The 22,015-nt window shown below is 39.3% G+C and overlaps 2 protein-coding genes across 3 annotated transcripts in view; both read right to left on the reverse strand.

Annotated features, from left to right (window-relative positions):
- Window positions 1-6,647, reverse strand: part of LOC127644888 (zinc finger protein OZF-like) — a 143,564-nt gene extending 136,917 nt beyond the window's left edge. The window contains exons 1-3 of one of the 2 annotated variants that reach the window (XM_052128316.1): window positions 6,515-6,647; window positions 6,224-6,419; window positions 4,236-4,385 (exon numbers count right to left, since the gene is read on the reverse strand). In XM_052128316.1, coding sequence (XP_051984276.1) covers window positions 4,236-4,329 — 94 coding nt within the window. In that variant the 5' untranslated portion in view covers window positions 4,330-4,385; window positions 6,224-6,419; window positions 6,515-6,647. Of the gene's footprint in view, window positions 1-4,235; window positions 4,386-4,522; window positions 4,650-6,223; window positions 6,420-6,514 lie in introns of those variants that run through there. The other variant, XM_052128315.1, reaches the window with a different exon arrangement.
- LOC127644886 (zinc finger protein OZF-like) overlaps window positions 1-22,015 on the reverse strand; it is a 385,071-nt gene that overhangs the window by 300,329 nt on the left and 62,727 nt on the right. The window lies entirely within an intron of this gene.

Raw genomic sequence — 22,015 nt, forward strand, 5'->3', positions numbered from 1 at the left:
AACTAATTAGTAGCCTACTCATCCGGGCTTTTTAATATATTGCGCCTAAGAAAAAAAAGTCGTCTTTGGGCAGCCTTCTTGCGAAGAGTGCAGCCACAGCCACGCTTATTGATGAGCAAAAGGTCGAGGCAGAAATGACCACGTACCTGCAGGAAATGGCCATTGATGGGGAAGAGGACCCGCTGACTTGGTGGAAAACGAACGACAAAAGGTTTCCGTTCATGGCAAGATTAGCACGGAAATATCTGTGCATATGTGCTACCAGTACTCCATCAGAGCGGGTCTTCAGCACAGCGGGTAGTGTAGTTACTCCAATCCGCAGCTTATTAAAACCAGATAAAGTGAATATGTTGGTATTTCTGTCCAGAAACATCGAAATTTAAACATGGTCTATGGTGAAAAATATTAGAATTCTTTCCGCATTTTTCGCCATCCGTTGCGGAGCTATTCGATTTTGCATATTATTTTTTAAACGTTCATTTGTGTAGTTCATATGACCACTTTACAATATTTCAATAACATAATTTATTTTGTAGCCTGTGCTGAAGTTAATTGTGCTGCTAATTATAAGTGAAATATAATGCCGAGTTTCGGTCTGAGTGTTGTTCCCGTTTTCTTGTTTTATTAATTAATAAAGGCTATTTTCTTGTAGCCTACAACATAAAATATTTTAATCTAAATGTACAGTGTAAGACATGTAAAAAAAAGACGAAGCTAACAATCAATATTTGTGTAGCCTGCCTGACATGGTATTTTTACAGACTAACACGTCACGTCTCTGGCATATACTACAGTATTTAAAATAGCATATATGCATTAGTTATATTCTCAATTTAATTTACAGAGCAATTTAAAAAAAAAAAATTTAAAAAAGTTTTTAGGTTAACTATAGAAGAGACTAGGATTAGTGAGTCACACTAGCAAGACTCGCAAAAGGGGGCGTGGCATCACGATGGTGGCTCTACATCGTGATGTTGGTCAGCCATCACGATGGACGATGATATCGTCCATCGGCACAACCCTATAGCAGCACTGTTTATCAGTTGGGTCTCTAGGAAACAGTCGAACCCCTGTTATACTAGTTTTGGTTGTTCAAATGTCATTTTCCGCATCTGGCAATGGAATTCCTTTATGATCAGAGTTCTGAGAATTCAAGTAGGAATATCCCACATCTGACTCGAATGAAATGCAACATGAGTGTATCGCTAAACTGCGCCTTTGCCTTTAACCGTACCTCAGTCCCCAGTTGGCCTTCTTTGGCCCAAGGGTAATCGGCGTGCCAAAGGCCACTGGCCTCGAATAAGCCAAGAGAAGGCACAATTAAGCACAGGAAGTGAAAATGGGAATGCAGCTGGCCTTGGCACACACTAGCATGCCTCAATTTGGCTCAACAGTGGAAATGCGGCTAATGCTGCTACACTAGCATTTGTGCTACATGTATACATTCAACAAAACAGAGTATAATTTACTGTGTTTTGTACACCTGTCTCTCCAAACTTTTGTTAAACAAGCTTTAACATCTTGTAGTGTAGGACATTTGACTCACTGATCGATATAATTTAATAAAAGTGAATGTTTAATGCTAACTTTGTACATCTCTCTGGGTGTCAACATGTTTGTGTGAAGTCATGCACCTGCATCTCAGTGAAAACAAATTGTGGACACAGTAAAAACCCATTAAGATGCACAATGGACAAAGTGGTGCCCAAAGGAAGAGCTTTTCATGGTTCGAGATCATGTGTCGGGACTTCCACCTACTGTTAATGGAGAGACCACTCGGGACACCGTGGCAGTTAAATTTTGTGAATTGTCAACAATTAATTTCAATATAAACTTGATATTCCATATAAATAGATATATTCTTGATATGCCAGAAAAAAGATTACATAAGTATTTGGTGAAATGGGTGGGGTGTTTAACGTTTTCACAATGGCAGTGAATTAAGGGCAGGTTTTAGTGCAACACCGTGGGAATACAGAGCGATTTTGGTCTTGTGGCTCCAGGTCCGAGGCTATTGGCCTTGATCGTGGCATGATTGTTGGTGCCAGACCAATTGGTTTGAGTATTTCTGATCTCCTGGGATTTTCACGCACAACTACACATCTCTAGTGTTTACGCAGAATGATGCCAAAAACAAAAAACATCCAGCGAGCAGCAGTTCTGTGGCCTTCTTGATGAGAGAGCTCAGTGGAGAATGGCCAGATTGGTTATCGACAACGTCGACAATGAAAAAAATTGTTTACATTTAACGTAACATGAGATTACATTAAACTCTAATGATTATGCGTGAGAGCAGCACTGCAGTTCGCTCATGACTGAGGAAAGGAAGAATTACACGGATCACAGTCCAGATGCACTCTAAATTTCCAAACAGCTTCAGGTGATGTAGATCGCAAAGTACAAGGGAATTACACAAAAATACCAATGAATTAAATACAGAAGCACTCTCGTTGTGGAATAAGCGGAGCCGGAGCTCTTTAAATAAAACACCCGATGTTACATCTTAAATGCAGTTATATTTAATGTGTTATAGCTTTATTAAAGTTCAAATAATACGGAAGCAGATCATGTAAATAACTACAAACTCTGAAACTGGCATTTCTCTGTGCGGTCAGCACCTCTTCTATGAGTTGCACGAAGTGTCCAGATCTAAGGGGGAGAGATTGAAAATGTACCCGGATGAGACACACTCTGTCGCAGGGAAGCTCGTCCCTCGAGCGCACACGCTTAATGCAGCTAGATAATAATGCGATGGCTCACGACTTATTGAAAAATAATACATGTGTCTCTGTGCATTTCTTATCATGGAGAAAGCATCAAAATTGGCAATGGGAAGCTTTATTAATAAGAGAGTTTGTTTTTGTTGTCAGTTAAATCAAATCAAATCACTTTATTGTCACACTACCATGTATCATGAGTTAATTATGGATTGAAGTGAACAGAAAGGTGAGAGAGGAAGTCTTCGCCCCATTATACACTGCAACAAAATAAGTTTTTGATTTATTTTTGGCTTGTTTTCCAATCTAAATATCTAAAACTCATTTAAAACAACATACATTTACAGCTATACTGCAGAATAATTTTTTTTTTTATCTGAGAATTTAGAATGTATCAATAATCGCCAAATAGTCTAATAATCGTTCGATTAATCGATTATCAAAATAATTGTTTATTGCAGCCCTAATCTTCAACTCCCATTTCTGTTGAGATGTAAGTGTGTGTTACGTCACGCAAACATGTCGGCATCCAGGGCAGGGAGGTTTAGTCAGTGACAAACATTCACTTTTATTGAATAATATCCATTAACTAGTCAAAGTTCTTACATTAAATTATAATAAAATGTGTTTTGCAAACATTTTGCACTACACAGATGTTCAAAACACAGTTAATTGCTCTCTTTTGATTATCGTAACGATAGCATTGCAGCGTCATATATCAGTTTGGTTGCTAGGAACAGGGATTGATTACCGACCGTTTTTTTTATTTTATTTTCAAATTGTCGTTGATTTCATCTCAAAACTGTCACATCTCATATCATTTTGCTAATTACAGCAAAATGTAATATGGTACTGAAACTAGCAACAAGATGATATTGAACAGTTTTCATATTTTAGGTATTGCAATACTTCATTAATACCAGTAAACCGTGCAACTCTAATCCAGGTTTTCTAGAACTCCTTGTTAGATTTGTATGAAATTTTGTACGTTTTGAATGTCAGTTCGGTCGACGTGTCCAACTCTTATTTAATAATGTATTATTAGGCTGGCTTGAGCATTCAGCATCTTTTCAAGTTTTGGCTTTCGTGAATGGATGCGTTTTTAAAATGTCAATTGGTGATCTTATCTGGCTGCAATGTAATGAATGATGTCCATAGTGTGTCTTGTTAATTGTGAAATCGTGTTTTCTTAATGCCATGAATCGCACTGAAAGCCTAGATTTAAAATGAACGGGTCGCCACTGGATCAAAATAAGTCCTATTTTCTTTCTTCAATAAAAAGTGCAAAAGCTGATAGTTAACTTCAGATATTGGCTCCGCAAGTGTAAAGAAGTCATTTTGAGTTTTACTTTACAATATAACCGTCATCATTATATATGGCTTAATATTTAAACTTTTGAAAAAAAAAATTCAAGTCGTTACTCAAATACAGCAACCAAATGTGTTGAACTACTTGAAGTTTTATTACTTTAATCTTCATGCACAGACAATAATAAATAATGAAGAATGGACACAAACCTCTTTGTTTCTCAGTATCTTCATTTTTCATGACATTTGAACTGCATGATTCTGGATAATTCATGTCCTCACTCTCTTCTTTAATAAACATCATTTTACAATGTTTTATCCCGCAGATCTCAGTTGAAACACCTGGAGTTATTCCTGTTCCTGTTGAAACAAGTCTTCGTTTAGGGTGATGAGAATATTGGTGACATTTATAAACATGAATCCGATGCTCGAATAATGTACAAACAAAACACCAATGCCAGAAATTTCTGAAGGTTTATGATTATCCAGCCGTTTACCGTTTTTCACGTCTCTGCAAAATTTTGCTAAACATCATATATTATAGAAACTTTGGTGCATTTATTCGCTTAAAAGTGAATGTTTATCAGAACGTTGCAAATCTCTCAGAACGCCGCCATGTTTGAGTGATGTCATACAACAGCATCTCGGAGGGGACATTCTGAACCGCTTGTCGTTGAAAACGTTTAACGTGGCTTAAAAGGACAGTTCACCCAAAAATGAAAAATATCTCATAATTTATTCTCTCGCATGCCATCTCAGATGCGTATGACTTTACTTCTGTAGAACACAAATACATATTTTTTAAGAAAACTCTGTAGGTCCATACAATGCATAAAGGCATCATAAATGTAATCCATATGACACCCGTGTATTCAGTGATGTCTTCTGAAGCGAAACGCTAGGTGTAAGAAATAGATCAATATATTAAAGTTTGTGGTATGCACGTACACGAGGGAGGAGTTCAAACTGTCTCTGGCTTGATGTAAAACTTTGATCTCTTTCTATCTTTTAGACACATAAATAGCTCTATGTTGAAGCCAGATGCGTATCACGCAAGGCTCACGTTCAAGTTTATTTGGTTCCAACAATATTCTTATAATGAATACATTGACACTATCTTCCAGACATTCAAAAGTATTACATTTTTAGTATTTAAAACAAGGTAACTACATCACATTTATACAGCATAAATGGTAAATTATCATAAACAATTTTAATCATAATAAACTTGTACGGTTACGTAGAAGTAAAATAAACATAGTAAACAAAGTAGCCTATTAGTTAATCATTCAGGGTAAATACATTGCATAATTGAATTGAATATAAAACAGGGTTCTTGCATTTATCTAATTATACACACAACAAAGTTACATTTTTCATTACAAGTAATATTGTCAGCATAAAAGTTTGTGCAAAACTTGATGATTAATTTTCCCTTTCATGAGCTCAATTCAATGCTGCGTTAGTAGCTGATACCATGGGAAAACCCTCCAGGTCTGATGTTCTGAATCCCTATAAAATCATGCCAATTTATTGACAGATGGTGAAGGAGGGACAACCATTAAGAAGCCACATCGAGTCATGTGCGTTGCGAGTGGAAGCAGCCTAGTAGTGAGCTCCGCTACACTGTAAAAGATTTCTGTAATTTTAACAGTAAAATACAACGTTACAAAAATAAAACGTTAATTGATTAACAAATATTAACTGTAAAATATATATTTTTTATATATATTTTAAAAGACAATACAGTAGTTTTTACAATAAAATGGTGTAAAAATTTAATTATTTAAATGTAAAAAGTAAGATTTTCCTGTAAAATTAATGGTAAAAATAACAAGAGAGTACATGTACTTTTTTTTACAGTAAATTATTGTTAAAATTACAGCAAAAAACAGTAATCGGGTGTTCCCACAATTCCCTGCATGACCAATTACATTTCATTATATTTTATGGGAATAGTTATGTTCCCTTACGACTTCAGTCCACTTAACATTGCGTTACTAACGCATATGGGGAGTGCCTTCATACACAACCTACTTGAAACCTCTCTACAATAACGCCAATATTCTAATATTGGCTATGGTGTTTGAGCCAGCCTGTTTTGGCGCGAAACTGACCGCTCGTTTCGGCGCGAACTGACCGCTATAAAACAGGTTTCACCATTTCCTCAGAATTTCTTCCTTCAAGACAGCGATTACCTCTTGTCTCGAAGCCCTCTACCTTCGCCGTCGATTCACAATAGTCAGCGGACGGAATCTTCACGGCAGCGAGAAGACTCTCCGCTCCCCTGCAGTGCTCCGGAGAACATCACTCCGCCTCGCCGCTTGACGCTTCGCTGGTGAACGGACCTCAGCATCCTGATTCTCCGCAGCGCGTCGGCAGGTGTAGAGTATCCTTTTAAAGCAAAATTGTACTTGTGTGTATAAATGTAAGGTATATAAGTTATATAAATATAAATCTATATTTATATATCTAGAAGAGCCACTTACGTGTTCACGTCTTTTTCAAGATGTTGTTCCGTAAGTGTTCCTTGTGCGAGAGACACATCTCGCCGTCAGACAAGCATGAGAGCTGCGTTTTCTCTCTGGGCCGCGCCCACGCAGAGTCAGCTCTCATGGAGACAGACTGCCTCACTGTGAGGACATGAGTCTCAAGTCATTTCGCTCACGAATCGCCCTCGTTCTGAGGGACGATTCAGCCTCTCGCGCCCTCCCACCAGCCTCTTCTGTGATTCCCGAGGGTTCACACGAGGCGGCACGGCGGCGCCGCGAGGCCGAGCAGGACGAACTTGAGGTGGATTTCGTGCCGGCACACGCCCCACGAGCCCCTCAATCTCCACAAAGCGCATATATCCCCATACGCTATGTGCGAGACGAGCTCCGGCCCTCTGATGAGCGTGCAGCCTCGTCTCGTTTGGTGGATCTGACGCTGGGGATGATGACGATGTCATGTCTCTCGCCACATCAGGCAAATGGTCAGTGGATAATGCTGCCGCCCCTCCCCCAGCGAGGGCGAGGAACGTGCACGCGCCACTGACAGGGAGATGCTCCGCGTCCTTACAAGGGCAGTCGAAGAGCTTCACCCTGACTGGTCTCCCCCAGGGGAACCGTCTCGCCTCGATGAATGGTTCCAGCAGTGCGGGCGCCGTTAAACGGCAGCATCCCGCACATTTCTTCCCCGAAGTTCATATTGAAAACTATTCAAGTCCTGAATGGGGAACTATTCGACCTTATATGGCGCCAGTGCTGGAATTGAGTCAAGTCTTATGGGGGGTCCCCAAGTTTTTTTCTATGGGGCGGGGGTGGATGTAGGTTTAGTCTTGCAATATACACTTTATACAAAATATACAATATATTTGATCATAATATGCATAAATATATCTTATTTATTAAAAATGCTTGATAAAGAATTATATATATATATATATATAATTATTCTTTTAAATTACTTACTAAAGTAATACTGGATTTAGAGGGCAGCAGACCCAAAACAGCAACTATGGCAAATATACCAGGGCACTACATATAAGGCTCTTGAAGACCCGTAAAAGCAAGTAACTTCAAAATACATTGAAATGTCTCAAAACAGTAGAAAGCTGTTATCACTGCATTTGTCCTCTTCTGAGATCTTGTCGCTGCTAACCAGTGCTGAGTTCCTGCCACTGCCCTCTGCTAAACTGGAATGGACTGTGCTTGCCTTGGAGGTCCTCTTTACCTGCACACAATGCCATGTTTTGGTTTCAATATTTTTATTTTTAAATAAATACACATAATGAAATGAAATATACACTACCATTCAGAAGTTGAGATCGATACAATTTTTTAAATGTTTTTAAAAGTCTCTTCTGCTCAAAGCTGCATTGATTTGATAAAAAAAAACAGTAATATTGTGAAATATTGTTTTCTATGTGAATATATAGTAAAATGCGTGATCAACGCTGAATTTTCAACATCATTACTCCAGTCTTCAGTGTCACATGATCCGTCAGAAATCACTCTAATATGATGATCTGATGATCAACAAATATTTATGTAATAAACATTTATTTTATTTTTCAGGATTTTTTGATCAATAGAAAGTTCAAAAGAACAGTTTCTATTTGAAAAAAAATCTTTTGTTACATTATAAATGTCTTTACTGTCACTTTTGATCAATTTAATGCAACCATACTGAATAAAAGTATTAATTTCTTTCCCAACATTTTTTAAAAATACATTCTTACTGACCACAAGCTTTTAAATGGTAGTGTATAATGCTACAAAAGTTTATATTTCAGATCTGAAGGATCATGTGATGAAGACTGGAGAAACGATGGAGAAAATTCAGCTTTGATCACAGAAATAAATGATATTTTATTGTATTATTATTTTAAATTGTAATAATATTTCATAAAATTACTGTTTTTACTGTATTTTGCATCAAATCAATGCAGGCTTGTTGAGCAGAAGAGACTCTTGAACTTTTGAACAGTAGTGTACATCCAAAAGAATGATTCTAGCTTTTTTTTACCAATGTAGTTTTTACCCTAAAAACAACTGGATGATTAATGTGGATTATGTGACACTGTGATAATAAAGTTTCTTCCAAAATACTTGATTAAATGGATGAAACTTGTTTATTAGATATTAAACATATAGATTGTGACAAAACAGGCTGTCAGTCTGTGTGTTTGTGGGGATTTTTCAACTATTTCAGCACATGCGATTTTTACATAGTTACGTCCAGTAGGTGGCGGAAAAGCACTGTTATGAGTGAGTAAGTCAGCAACTATTCAACGACCATTTCAGTGAAAAAGGCTGCTTTATTCAAAAACAAACAATGCCATGGCAATCAATGTCAATTATTGCTATTTCAAGAGTGAATCCCGCATAAATGCGTATGTAATTCCCGAAACTTTGTGTTTACGTGGTCATTGGTCCTGGCTGGCAGCATGAAAAACAAGTTTTATACAAATTCTGAATGGAAATTAGAAAGCATAGAAAGCACACAACGATCGCTCCCTTTACTAAAAAGCTGTTATCCATCTCCGTCGAGATCTCTAGCACTCCCGTAGAACCAGGACTATTAATAATGAAAAAAATAGTAACTTAAGCCTAAATGTTTCCAATTTACGCAAGGAATACAAAAGCCCCGATATGGTGTGGGTAGATATAAAGTAGAAAGATATATAGAGAGAGACAATTACCCCTCAAAAAAGTCGATAAGAAGCTTTCTCTTCCCGACCTCGAGTGGAGGTTTATTTTTCTCCATTTTTTAAAAGTTAAAATTAGCTTCAACGGAGCGGCGCCAATCAAACAGTCCTGTCAGTCAACGATGTCATGCGCACAGCACTCTTTAGATGTGGGGCGGGGCGTTTACATTTTAAAGAGACATGGCAACTAGCCAACTTTAAAAAAATTATTGTAAATAATCAATTCACGAAATTTACCGTATCCATTGCATGCATTTAATCAGATTTGTTATTATTATTTTTTACTAAAATAAAAATATCTGAGGGACCCCCCTAATTCTATTTTTTACTTCTAATGGGGGGTCCCTAATACCTTATGGGGGGTCCCGGATCCCCCCAGCCCCCCCTCAATTCGAGCACTGTATGGCGCGCTCGCGCAGTGACGCCATCCTCTTTAATGTGGATAATTTCTTTGGGAAAGAAAACGGTTATATGCCTAATTACCCCCTGTGGAGGAGGCGGTAGCGGCACACCTCTGCCCAGCGAGTAACATGTACATCCTTCCAAACCATGTCGACAAACGTCCGCACTGGTGGGAAAAGCTTACTCAGCAGCAGAACAAGCTGGATCAGCACTCCACACAATGGCGGCGCTCCAGGGCAGAAATGAGTGATAAAGAAAAAGCCACTCTTTTAGATGCTCTTGTGTCTCCAGCTGGCCTTTTTGGCGGCTCTATGAATAAGTTTGCTGAGCGTTATGTCGCGATTCAGCAGCAGTCACAGGCTATGAGACACTTTATGCCCACATGGAGTATATCACAGCCGGTTCGCCCTCGCTCTGTTTCGAGTCAGCGCGCGACTAAAAGCCTCACAGGAACCTGCGTATCATTACGCGCAGCAAAGCTCGTAAAAAGGCTTGATTGGAGAGACACAAAACACTGTTCCCCATCTCCCCACTTTTGTTGGTCTGGAAAGGATATTGTTATTCAAAATGTTGTTTCTGTGTCTTGCACTCAAATAAATGCAAAAATAAAAATGCAATAAGTGCAAAAAAGAATACAGCATTCGTTGCAAATGCACGAGATGCTCACACATTCTCAATAAAGTGCCCCCTTTTCCTCTTCAAAGCACACACATTATGCGCAACCGCTTCCCTAGAGTGAGCGTCGCATCATATCATACAGTGAGCAAATCAAACTGCCCTCTGTCCCACTATGCGGATGCGTGGCGATCCCTAACGGGTATTTCAGAATGGGTGCAAAAATGATCGAACAAGGATATACGATCCTTATTTGCACACCGGCCACCCCGTTTCAACGGCGTTCTGTCTTCCACGGTTTCGTCCGATGACGCACCAGTGTTACGAGCCGAAATACACCTCTCATCGTGAAAAATGTGATCGAGATTGTGCCAAATTGTCAAGCACAAAATGGTTTTACATCCATTATTTTCTTGTTCCAAAGAAAGACGGAGGGCTTCGGCCAATCCTGCATCTGAGACATTTTAATCGCGCATTTGTAAGCGCCTATTCAAAATGATTATTCAGAAAAGGATCTTATCGCATGTACGCCCACATGATTGGTTTGCGTTGATAGATCTGAAGGATGCGTACTATCATATCCAAATTGTACGACATCACAGGATGTTTTTGAGATTCGCGTTCGAGGGAACAGCGTATCAATTCATAGTCCTGCCCTTCGGACAGTCTTTGGCTCCTCGCACATTCACAAAGTGCATTGATGCGGTTGTCGCCCCTCCGAGACTGTGCGGCACAGTTTTACTGCTTCAGCCATTTTACAGTGTCCATCTCAGTTAAAACTGGGGAGAACATTTCCACTGAAACTTGTTTCAGAAAGCACTGGGATTTGTGGTGGCGGCATCCGCCGTCATCCCATTAGTTCTCTTACACATGAGACCTCTTGAGTGCTGGCTGAAGCGCCGCATGGCGCGACGTGCTTAGCGCTGATGACGCATGCGCATCACTATATCCAGCCTCTGTTCAGCCCCACGGACAGATCCTCTTGCATTTTACCAGCGAGGTGTCGCGCTGGGGCAAGTGTCACGCGGTGCCTAAAGCCATCGGCTGTATTCCTAGCCTTAAAGGCTTTCAGTCAGAAATATCAAACTGTCATGTCCTGGTTAGCTCAGACAACATGACAGTTGTGGCATATATAAAGCGCCAAGGCAGAATTCAGGAGACTTCACCCTCAAACTGTATTGAGGATTTGGGAAATATCTGGCAAAGCAGAAATCTATCTATTTGCCTCAGTGGAGAATACTCACTGTCCCCTCTGGTACTCGAAGTCCCAAGTTGTCAGGCGAAAAGAGGTGACCACGGATGCTTCCAACACAGGTTGGGGGGCGGTGTGCAATGGACACCCAACTTTTGGCACCTGGACAGGTGTGAGGAGGGCGTGGCACATCAACCGCTTAGAGCTATTGGCTGTAATTCTAGCCTTAAAGGCTTTCAGTCTGAAATAGTGAGCTGTCATGTCCTGGTTTGCTCAGTCAACATGACAGTTGTGGTATATACAAACAGCCAAGGCGGAATTCATTCACCGCCACTGTCGAGAATGACGCGTCACCCCTCCTATGGAGCGAGCATCATCTCTCCCTGAGAGTGACATATGTCCCAGGCTGCCTGAATTACTGTGCACGTCTACTGTTACGCTAAGGGGCGATACCAGGCGAATGGAGACTTCATCCTCAAACTATACTGAGGATTTGGGAAATATTCAGCAAAGCAGAAATCAATCTATTTGCCTTAGTGGAGAATGCCCACTATCCCCTCTGTTCTTCGAAGTCCCAAGCCCCGCTGGGAAGGGATGCAATGGCACACAAATGGCCGGTGAAAAACAAATATGCGTTTCCTCCAGTATACCTGATCCACTCTGCCATATGCAAAGTCTGAGAATACACGGAAACGTTCTATTAGTTGCACCGAAATGGCCAACCAGCCATGGTTTCTGGAAATTATGGAGATGCTGTACAGCTCACCATAGGAAATACCACTGAGGAGGGATCTCATCTCTCAGGCACACAATTTGGCATCCCCAGCCCCAGCTGTGGAACCTGCATGTGTGGCTCCTGAATGGAGCATACTAAATGCACCAGAACTGACGTGTTCAGTCATAAACACCATTTTACAAGCCAGAGCACCGTCCACTAGACGCCTCTATGCACTAAAATGGAAGGTGTTCGCTGATTGGTGTCTCTCACACAGCAAGGACCCGGTAAACTGCCCCATACATGAAATTGTAATATTTCTTCAAGAGCGATTAGACGCAGGACTCACCCCGTCAAAGCTCAAAGTGTATGTGGCAACTAGATCTGCGTATCACGCACATGAAACCGGCGCCTCTAAAGGCAAGTATGATTTAATCATAAAGTTCCTTAAAGGAGCAAGACGATTAAACCCATCTCGGCAGGCTACAGTCCCGACTTGGGATTTAACTTTAGTCCTAAATGCTTGTTGATTTGCGTATGCTCTCTATTAAGACCACACTACTGCTGGCTCTGGACTCAGAAAAACGGGTTGTTGACCTACATGCATTATCAGTCGACAATTCATGTCTGGAGTTTGGCCTGGTCTTTTAAGAGCCACTGTCAAACCTAGGAAAGGCTATTTACCCAAGGTCCTGACCACACCCTTCAAAGCGCAGGTGGTTCATCTTCAGGCCTTCTCCCCTCCTCCATTTAATTCAGATGAGGAAAAATCATTGCATTTGTTATGCCCTGTGCGGGTGCTACATACATACGTTGAGCATACTTGCCAGTGCAGACTGTCTGATCAGATCTTTGTATGCTATGGAGGATGTGCAAAAGGGATGTCCTTCTCCAAGCAAAGACTTTCTTACCCTGGCTTATGAATCGCAGGTTCAGACTTGTCCAATTGGTGTTAAGCACACTCAGATAAAGGCATGGCCTCCTCATGGGCATGGGCGAATGGTGTGTCCTTACAAGACATATGTTTTGCAGCAGGATGGTCCTCGCAAAACACGTTCGCAAGGTTTTACAACCTAGAAGTAACATCTCTTCCTTCATAAGTCCTTGCTATTCATTGGCCATATATATATATATATATATATATATATATATATATATATATATATATATATATATATATATATATACTTATGCCCCTTTTAAGTACGGGCTCCACATCATTTACACAACCGCCTGCATTCAGGCTGTTATAATGCCATAAATCGCAAGCACTTCATTATAAATAAACTCCCTTCCCGGCCGGGTTCATAAGGAGTAATTCATTCATATATTCATTATGAGTGCTCTCCTCCTGGCCATCATGAGGATCACTCACTGCGGCATACACATGTCGGTCGCCATCCCATAAGACTGCGCCACCATGTTTCCTCTCTAGGAAGTTGTCGTGTAGTGCGGCGTGATAGGATTCTGTTCCCCATATGCGTTAGTAACGCAATGTCAAGTGGACTGAAGTCGTAAGGGAACGTCTCGGTTACGTACGTAACCTCGGTTCCCTGAGACGAAGGGAACGAGACATTGCGAACGCTAGCCGCACCACAAGACTCAGAGTTCTTGAGGCACGAGCAATGCGCACCTTGTTCTCAGTCAGAAATTCTGAGGAAATGGTGTCTGTGCACCTGTTTTATAGCGGTCAGTTCGCGCCGAAAGGAGCGGTCAGTTTCGCGCCAAAACAGGCTGGCTCAAACACCATAGCCAATATTAGAATATTGGCGTTATTGTAGAGAGGTTTCAAGTAGGTCGTGTATGAAGGCACTCCCCATATGCGTTAGTAACGCAATGTCTCGTTCCCTTCGTCTCAGGGAACCGAGGTTACGTACGTAACCGAGACGTTTCATCATATTTTTTATATCAGTTACATACACTGGGGTGTTCTGTGTTATATTTATTGTAATTTAGTTAATGTTTGCTGCATTATTTATATCTCATATGTGTTACCATGATGGTGTTTAGTGTTTGTGTGAGTGATACTGAGCACTGTCTCTATATATTTATTGGTCATTGCTCCTGGACGAGCCACTATTGATGAACTTCATGTGATCATGTGCACTTCTGTAGTTTCTACTGTGATTAACAAATACCTCATAAAGTAAACAATAGATTTTTACAGTTTCAGAAGGCATGGTTATTAATTTTTGTTACTATAAATTTAACAGAATTTAAAAAATGTGTTTACAGTGCCAGTGTAAATTATAACCATTTTAAAATGTACAGGTTGTTCTGTAAAGTGGTTTACATTTTAACTATATTTTTTACATAACTATTCTGGCAACCACAGTTGCCAGAATGCCACCACCCTGCCCAATTCAGTGAACCATTCTTGAAATCAAGGAGCGCCCACTGACTTCCATCCCCTAAGAATTAATCATTAAAATAGTTTGGACTCAGCATTTGTATATTTGTCACCTATTAAATGACTGTCCCATCACCAATATACAGTTGAAGTCAAACGTTTACATAAACCTTAGCCAAATACATTTTATCTCAGTTTTTCACAATTCCTGATATTTGATCATAGAATGCCATCTATTTTGTGAAGTGCACCAGTCCCTCATGCAGCAAAGCACCCTCAAGGTAGGTGTATCTTTTAAACCAAGTCTAAACAATCTAGAGGGAGTCCAGTAGAAATTATACAACATCTTAAACTGAATAAGGTGTACCCGAGCATCCATAGACATAGTTTTAACATTTTTCAAAATTCTTTCCCACTCCCCATCCTCCAATTCCAAGTTCAAATCCTTTCACATAACCTCTTAAAAGCTATTAAGGCCCCATCACCAAGACTCTGAATAAACGAGGAATAATACACTGATGCTTCATGCCCCTTTCCAATGGCTGTGAGCACCATCAAAAAGAGTGTCTGCAGCTTTAGGGGGCTATGTACTACCAAGTGTGCCAAGTGTCTAAAATTAAAAGCATAATAAAACAACATTTTCAGGAGGCCTAAACCATCTTTGTCAGTTGGTCTATGTAACTTGTTTACCATTCCAAATAAAAACTTAGATATTCTATAAAATTGTTTATAATAAGAAAGAGGATGTTCTAGAGGGAGAGACTGCTGTAAATAATTGAATTTGGGGATACAATTCATTTTTATAACATTGACCTTCCCAGCCATAGACAAATGTAGCGAAGCCCACCTATCAACATCACACAATACATTTTTCATTAATGGGTCAAAATAGGTCAAAACTAAATCTCACAAATTGGAGTGGTGGTGGCGTAGTGGACTAAAGCACATCACTGGTAATCAGAAGGTTGCTGGTTCGATCCCCACAGCCACCACCATTGTGTCCTTGAGCAAGACACTTAATCCAAGTTGCTCGGGGGGAATTGTCCCTGTAATAAATACACTGTAAGTCGCTTTGGATAAAAGCGTCTGCCAAATGCATAAATGTAAATGTAAATTTGCTGGAAATAAAATGCCTAAATACCTAATTCCTTGCTTGGGCCATTGAAATCCACCAGATTGGAAAGCTGTGTTAGGGCAATATTCTGACAGAGCAAGAGCTTCTGATTTAGACCAATTCACCCTGTATCCTGAGAAATTATTAATAATTCTATGGAGGCTAGGCACAGATCTTGTATGATTGGAGACAAATAAGTTCAGCTCCTGCTACAATTCCAGGAAAATCATCCTCTTTTCTTATTGCAGCTGCTAATGGTTCCAGGGCATGACATAACAGCAAAGTGGAGACAGCCTTGCCGGGTTCCCCTACCAAGACAAAAGTAATCTGAAATGAATCCATTAGTCTTCCTACAGAAGTCTTCACTGAAGGAATGATGGAAAAAACTCTCTCTGTTTTATATATCTGGCAAGTAGTTTCCCTGCCTTGTTCCCCGACTCAAAGTATGTCTGTCTTGCCCTGAATAAGCCAAACTCTACCTTCTGAGACAAAATAGTATAAAACCTATATTTTAGTCAACTCTACAAGACCATTGGATAAAATTCGGTGCTTCAGCTCTGTTTCAGTACTTTTAATACTCCTTTCCAATTCCATGAATTCCTGTTTTGATCTTTTTAACGAATGAGGCATATTGTATGATCTGCCCCCTAAGAACTGCCTTAAGTGCCTCCCATCAAGTGTAATTGATGATATTGCTCCTGTGAAAGTCAGGAAGAAGAGTGGCAGACAAAAAGCACCTTGGAGAAACTCAACAGCAGTGCAAAATATGAAAAGACAATGCAGAAAAGCAGAGCGCATGTGGCGGAAGACAAAACTTGTAGTCCATTATAACATCTACAAAGACAGCATTCATGCTTTTAATATGGAACTAGGCAAAGCTAGACAGACTTTCTTCTCGAATATTATAAACAGCAACTTAAACAACACACGCACTCTTTTTGCGACTGTAGAGAGACTGACAAACCCCCCAAGCCAGATTCCCAGTGAAATGCTCTCAGACAGCAAGTGCAGTGAGTTTGCTTCTTTCTTCTCTGAAAAAATCAATAATATCAGAAAGGTGATCAGCACATCCATGAGTTGTGCTGGGGTCAGACAAATCAAACCACAACCTGAGAAAGTAGTTACTATGTCTGATTTTAAAGAAATTGATGGCAAAATGTTGGAAGAAACCGTTCAGCACCTTAAAACATCAACCTGCGCCCTTGATGAACTTCCCACATCTTTTTTCAAAAGTGTGTTCAACTGTTTAGAAGCAGATCTCCTAGAAGTGATAAACTCTTCACTTCTCTCTGGGAGTTTTCCAAACTCCCTGAAAACTGCAGTTGTCAAGCCCCTCTTGAAAAAGAGCAATCTGGATAAGACCATATTAAGCAACTATAGACCGATCTCAAATCTGCCTTTCATAGGCAAGATTATTGAAAAAGTTGTCTTCAATCAGCTGAACAAATTCTTGAACTCAAATGGATACTTTGACAATTTTCAATCTGGTTTCCGATCGCATCACAGCACAGAGACAGCGCTCATAAAGATAATAAACGATATTCGCTTAAATACTGATACAGGCAAATTATCAGTACTGGTACTACTCGACCTCAGTGCTGCATTTGACACTGTCGATCACAACATACTTCTTGACAGGCTGGAAAACTGGGTGGGGCTTTCTGGGATGGTCCTAAAATGGTTCAGGTCATACTTAGAAGGGAGAGGTTATTTTGTGAGTATAGGAGACCATGAGTCTGAGTGGACGTCCATGACATGCGGAGTCCCTCAAGGCTCAATTCTTGCGCCACTCCTGTTCAACCTGTATATGCTCCCAGTGAGCCAAATAATGAGAAAGAACCAAATTGCTTACCACAGCTATGCAGACGACACACAGATCTACTTAGCCCTATCACCTAACGATTACAGCCCCATTGACTCCCTGTGCCAATGCATTGATGAAGTTAACAGTTGGATGTGCCAAAACTTTCTTCAGTTAAACAAAGACAAAACTGAAGTCATTGTGTTTGGAAACAAAGATGAAGTTCTCAAGGTGAATGCATACCTTGACGCTAGGGGTCAAACAACTAAAAATCAAGTCAGGAATCTTGGTGTGTCTCTAGAGTCAGACCTTAGTTTCAGTAGTCATGTCAAAGCAATAACTAAATCAGCATACTATCATCTGAAAAATATTGCAAGAATTAGATGCTTTGTTTCCAGTCAAGACCTAGAGAAACTTGTGCATGCTTTCATCACCAGCAGGGTGGATTATTGTAATGGACTCCTCACTGGCCTTCCCAAAAAGACCATAAGACAATTGCAGCTCATACAGAACGCTGCTGCCAGGATTCTGAGCAGAACCAGAAAATATGAACATATCACACCAGTCCTCAGGTCTTTACACTGGCTCCCAGTTACATTTAGGATTGATTTTAAAGTATTATTACTGGTATATAAATCACTCAATGGGCTAGGACCTCAATATATTGCAGATATGCTCACTGAATATAAACCCAACAGATCACTCAGATCATTAGGATCACATCAGCTAGAAATACCAAGGGTTCACTCTAAGCAAGGAGAGTCTGCTTTTAGCTTTTATGCCAGCCGCAGCTGGAACCAGCTTCCAGAAGAGATCAGATGTGCTCCTACAGTAGTCACATTCAAATCCAGACTCAAAACACATCTGTTTAGCTGTGCATTTACTGAATGAGCACTGTGCCACTGTGTGTCCGACTGTTTGTACTGTATTTTATTTTATTTTATTCTAAACTGTTTCAATTATTCTTATTTTTAATTTTTTAATCTTATTTTAATCTCTTCTATGTAAAGCACTTTGAATTACCATTGTGTATGAAATGTGCTATATAAATAAACTTGCCTTGCCTTGCCTTGCCATGGACGGCATATCTGTGCCTCCCCACAGAGGACCAATTGGTTTCTACATAAACGTTCACTTTTGTCTTTAACATTTGTTGAATTGTTGCTGGATCCTGTAGAATGGATGTATTAAAGTGCCATCTATATGATTTTCCTTTCTCTATATGCAGTAACATCTCTAAAAACACCAAAGAATGATCTGAATCTAAAATGTTCCCAATTGAAAAATCAGTGGTAAACAAAAAATTAAAAATAACTAAGTGATAAAAAAATCTAATTTTCAGTCATCAACACAAAACCTACCCAAACAACAGAGATGGACAACAGAAAATGAACACAACACAACTCAATTCAAAATATGGTAGTTATAATGACAGGATTTATTTGCTTCTTTTAAAGCAGATTTGACAGACATAATCTTTCCAGGAGCACAGTGGAATTAAATAGCTCTAGTCATGTGACTATTTGCGACACTCATGCAAAAACATCTGCACTGTCATTTACAATTGACAACTCTGTGAAAAATACATCAAAAACTCCTTTTAGACCCTGGTCACAATTGTAACCAGTGGGATTACATAGGTTAATGTCAATGTAGTTTACCCGCAGGGTTCCAGCAATGACTCCAACTTCTGCATTGGCTAGTGCACTATTGTGACAGAAACTTGGAGACAGCAGCAGGGTTTTCACTCCCTATACGAATATTACACAGCCTGCGAAGGGCACCAACTCCCTAGGGGGGCAGCAGAAACTCCACGGGCTGCCTTTACTTGCACATTATACATTATTCAAGGACCCGGTAGTAGTCTCGGAACAAAGATGATCACCTCGCGCTCACACTTTCATTTCGCCATTGCAACGCGCCTCACAACTTTTGCCTCACTCTTGCAACTTTCGTAACGTGCCTCGCAGTGCAAGGCAGGTGTTCAAATGACAGCTGTCTTGCCGTTGAAATCATTTTACAAAGTTCCAAGCTCTATCTATGCTTTGCGGGCATGTTCTAATGCTATGCTAATTGATAAAATGTTTGGCCTACCATCTGTTTTCCCGACCGTCAATGCATGTGACATTAGCAGTGTTTGCGCGAATTGACTTACTTCTCAAGAACTACGGTTTATTCAAGGGTCATATTACAAATTAAAGGTGTTAAAAATATTTGTGGCGAATTTTGTATTAACGCGTTAACTTCATCAGCATATATATTTATATGATCATTGTCTGTTTTTGAGCTTCGCAATCATCATCGGGATCTTTGTAAGACATCGTCGATATCTGATAACATTGTCCTATCGCCCAACCCTACTCCCAGATGGATTCAGAAATGTCCATATGTCTGTAAGACCAAGATTTCTACACATCCTCTGTAGTGTCAACTTTGTTTTAAAGGGTCTACACAATAATCAAGGTCTGGATTGGTTTGATTCTGTATTTTTTGAGTAAATACGATTGCTAATGTGGACATGCCATCCATGGTTGCTGGACTACTGTGTGTACTGTTATTTCTTTCTTTCTAATATATTCATTTCTTTATATGCAAATAAATCAATAAAATCTGAAGAAACAGCTATCTACCATATAAAATACAATATTATTTTTAGTTTTGTGAGAGTAAATATAGTGCTAAATAATAGTTAATTGTTTAGCAATTTTATGTTTTTTATTTCCTATAATAAATTGTGTGATATATTTTTACATATGTAAACTGTTACAATTGAGCTGCACCTAAAGAGTTTTCAATGAAATAGGCCCTAGTAACTAACTACATCGAACCCAAAAAAATTAACAAATAAACTCAACAATATGTCACTAAAGGAAAATATATATATTTTTTATTAACATTAGTAGATCAAAAAAGACAGTGGGCAACCAAATGACTCACTCCATTGATTTAATGAAGGCTTCTTAAGATAATGTAAAAGTTTTATGACCAACCTTAGCATCAATTCTCAGCTTAGCTGGAAAAAGCAATGGAAAACTCACATCCTGTGCATGAAGTAATTTCTTACACTCTTTGAATCTCTCCCATTCCGCTTGTATAGCACTAGTACATTTTGAACATACATGAACATATAATCACAATAAAATAGGTATACATATGTAAACATCCAAAAAAATAAACAAATAAACAAAAAATAGAAAACACTTTATCCAGAGCCTGTCTCCTTAAAGTAATCTAAAAATGGGCTCCAAGATTTTATAAAGTGATCGGGTTTCATTCTGACTCCAAATTGAATCTTCTCATGTTTGAGGGCAAAAAGTAGGTCAAAAACCCACTGACGATAGGTTGGCGGAGATGGCAGCTTCCAATGAATTAGTATAAGTTGTCTAGCCAACAATGTGCAAAGTGCAATATTATCAATCTCTAAAGTTGACAGTTGAAAAAATTTCTGGAAGAACCCCAAATAATGCTGTCAAAGGGTTGGGGTATATTACTGTGGTAAAAATGTCTCCAGCAAAACCTTAATAACATAGAACAGGACCAAAAAGAATGAAACAGAGAGGCTGGTTCCACAATAGAGTGTGGACAGCTTTGGGAGTGGCATAAAGGAGCTTTATCCAAGAAATAAATTTTAGACCAAATCCAAACCTCTCCAAAACATTTATAAGATAGTCCCACTCGATTCGATCACATGCTTTCTTAGAATCTAGTGAGACCACAACTTCAGCATTATTGAAATGAAGTGAATACAAAACATTAAAAAGACTCCTAATATATAAAAAAGAGTGTCTGTCTCGAACAAAACCAGTTTTAACAGGTGAAACTCTATGCAAAGTTTTTTCAAGCCAAATAGTTAATATTTTAGCTAGTATCTTGTAGTCACAATTTAAAAGCGACATGGGACGATAAGAACTGCAGTCAAGGGGTGGGGGTGGGTTGGGGGGTTATCTTTCTTGAGAATTAATGAGTTAGTATGTTGATAGAAGGTTGGGGGTAATTTAGAATTTTGGAGGCTCTCTAAAAAAAGCTAAAGTAATACTGGGCATAATAATTTAGAAAATGCTTTATAAAAAATCCGACGGGAAACCATCAGGACCTGAGGCCTTGCCTGTTGTCAAGGAAGCAATCCCATCAACTATTTCTTCAATTTGTATATCCTCATCCAGAAAAATCACAAAGAGTCTTCTCTACAGTGGGGAAATCTAATTTATCTAAAAATGTATTAATTAAAAATGAATCTTGGGTGGATTCAGAGGTGTACACATTTTCATAGTATTGTTTAAATTGAGAGTTTATTTCTTTATAACCAGTGGTAGTAATTCCTGAAGATAAACTAAGTTAGGGTATCAAAGGTCACGTTTGTGTTTGTGAATATTGATAAGCTAACAATTTACCTGTCTTATCACCAAACTCATAGACCCTATGTTGAGCACGTAAAAACAAATTCTCTTTCTCATTGGTCAATAACAGATCATATTTTGTCTGTATAATCTGACGTGCTTTAAAGAGTTTGGGAGAGGGATTCAGTGAGTACTGAACATCAATAGCTGTTATAGAACTAGACAGTTCATCTAGTTGCCTCTTTCGCTCTCTATTTTTATAAAATTAAAATA

This window comes from Xyrauchen texanus, chromosome 6 (genome assembly GCF_025860055.1).
Source record: "Xyrauchen texanus isolate HMW12.3.18 chromosome 6, RBS_HiC_50CHRs, whole genome shotgun sequence".
Lineage (NCBI taxonomy): Eukaryota > Metazoa > Chordata > Actinopteri > Cypriniformes > Catostomidae > Xyrauchen > Xyrauchen texanus.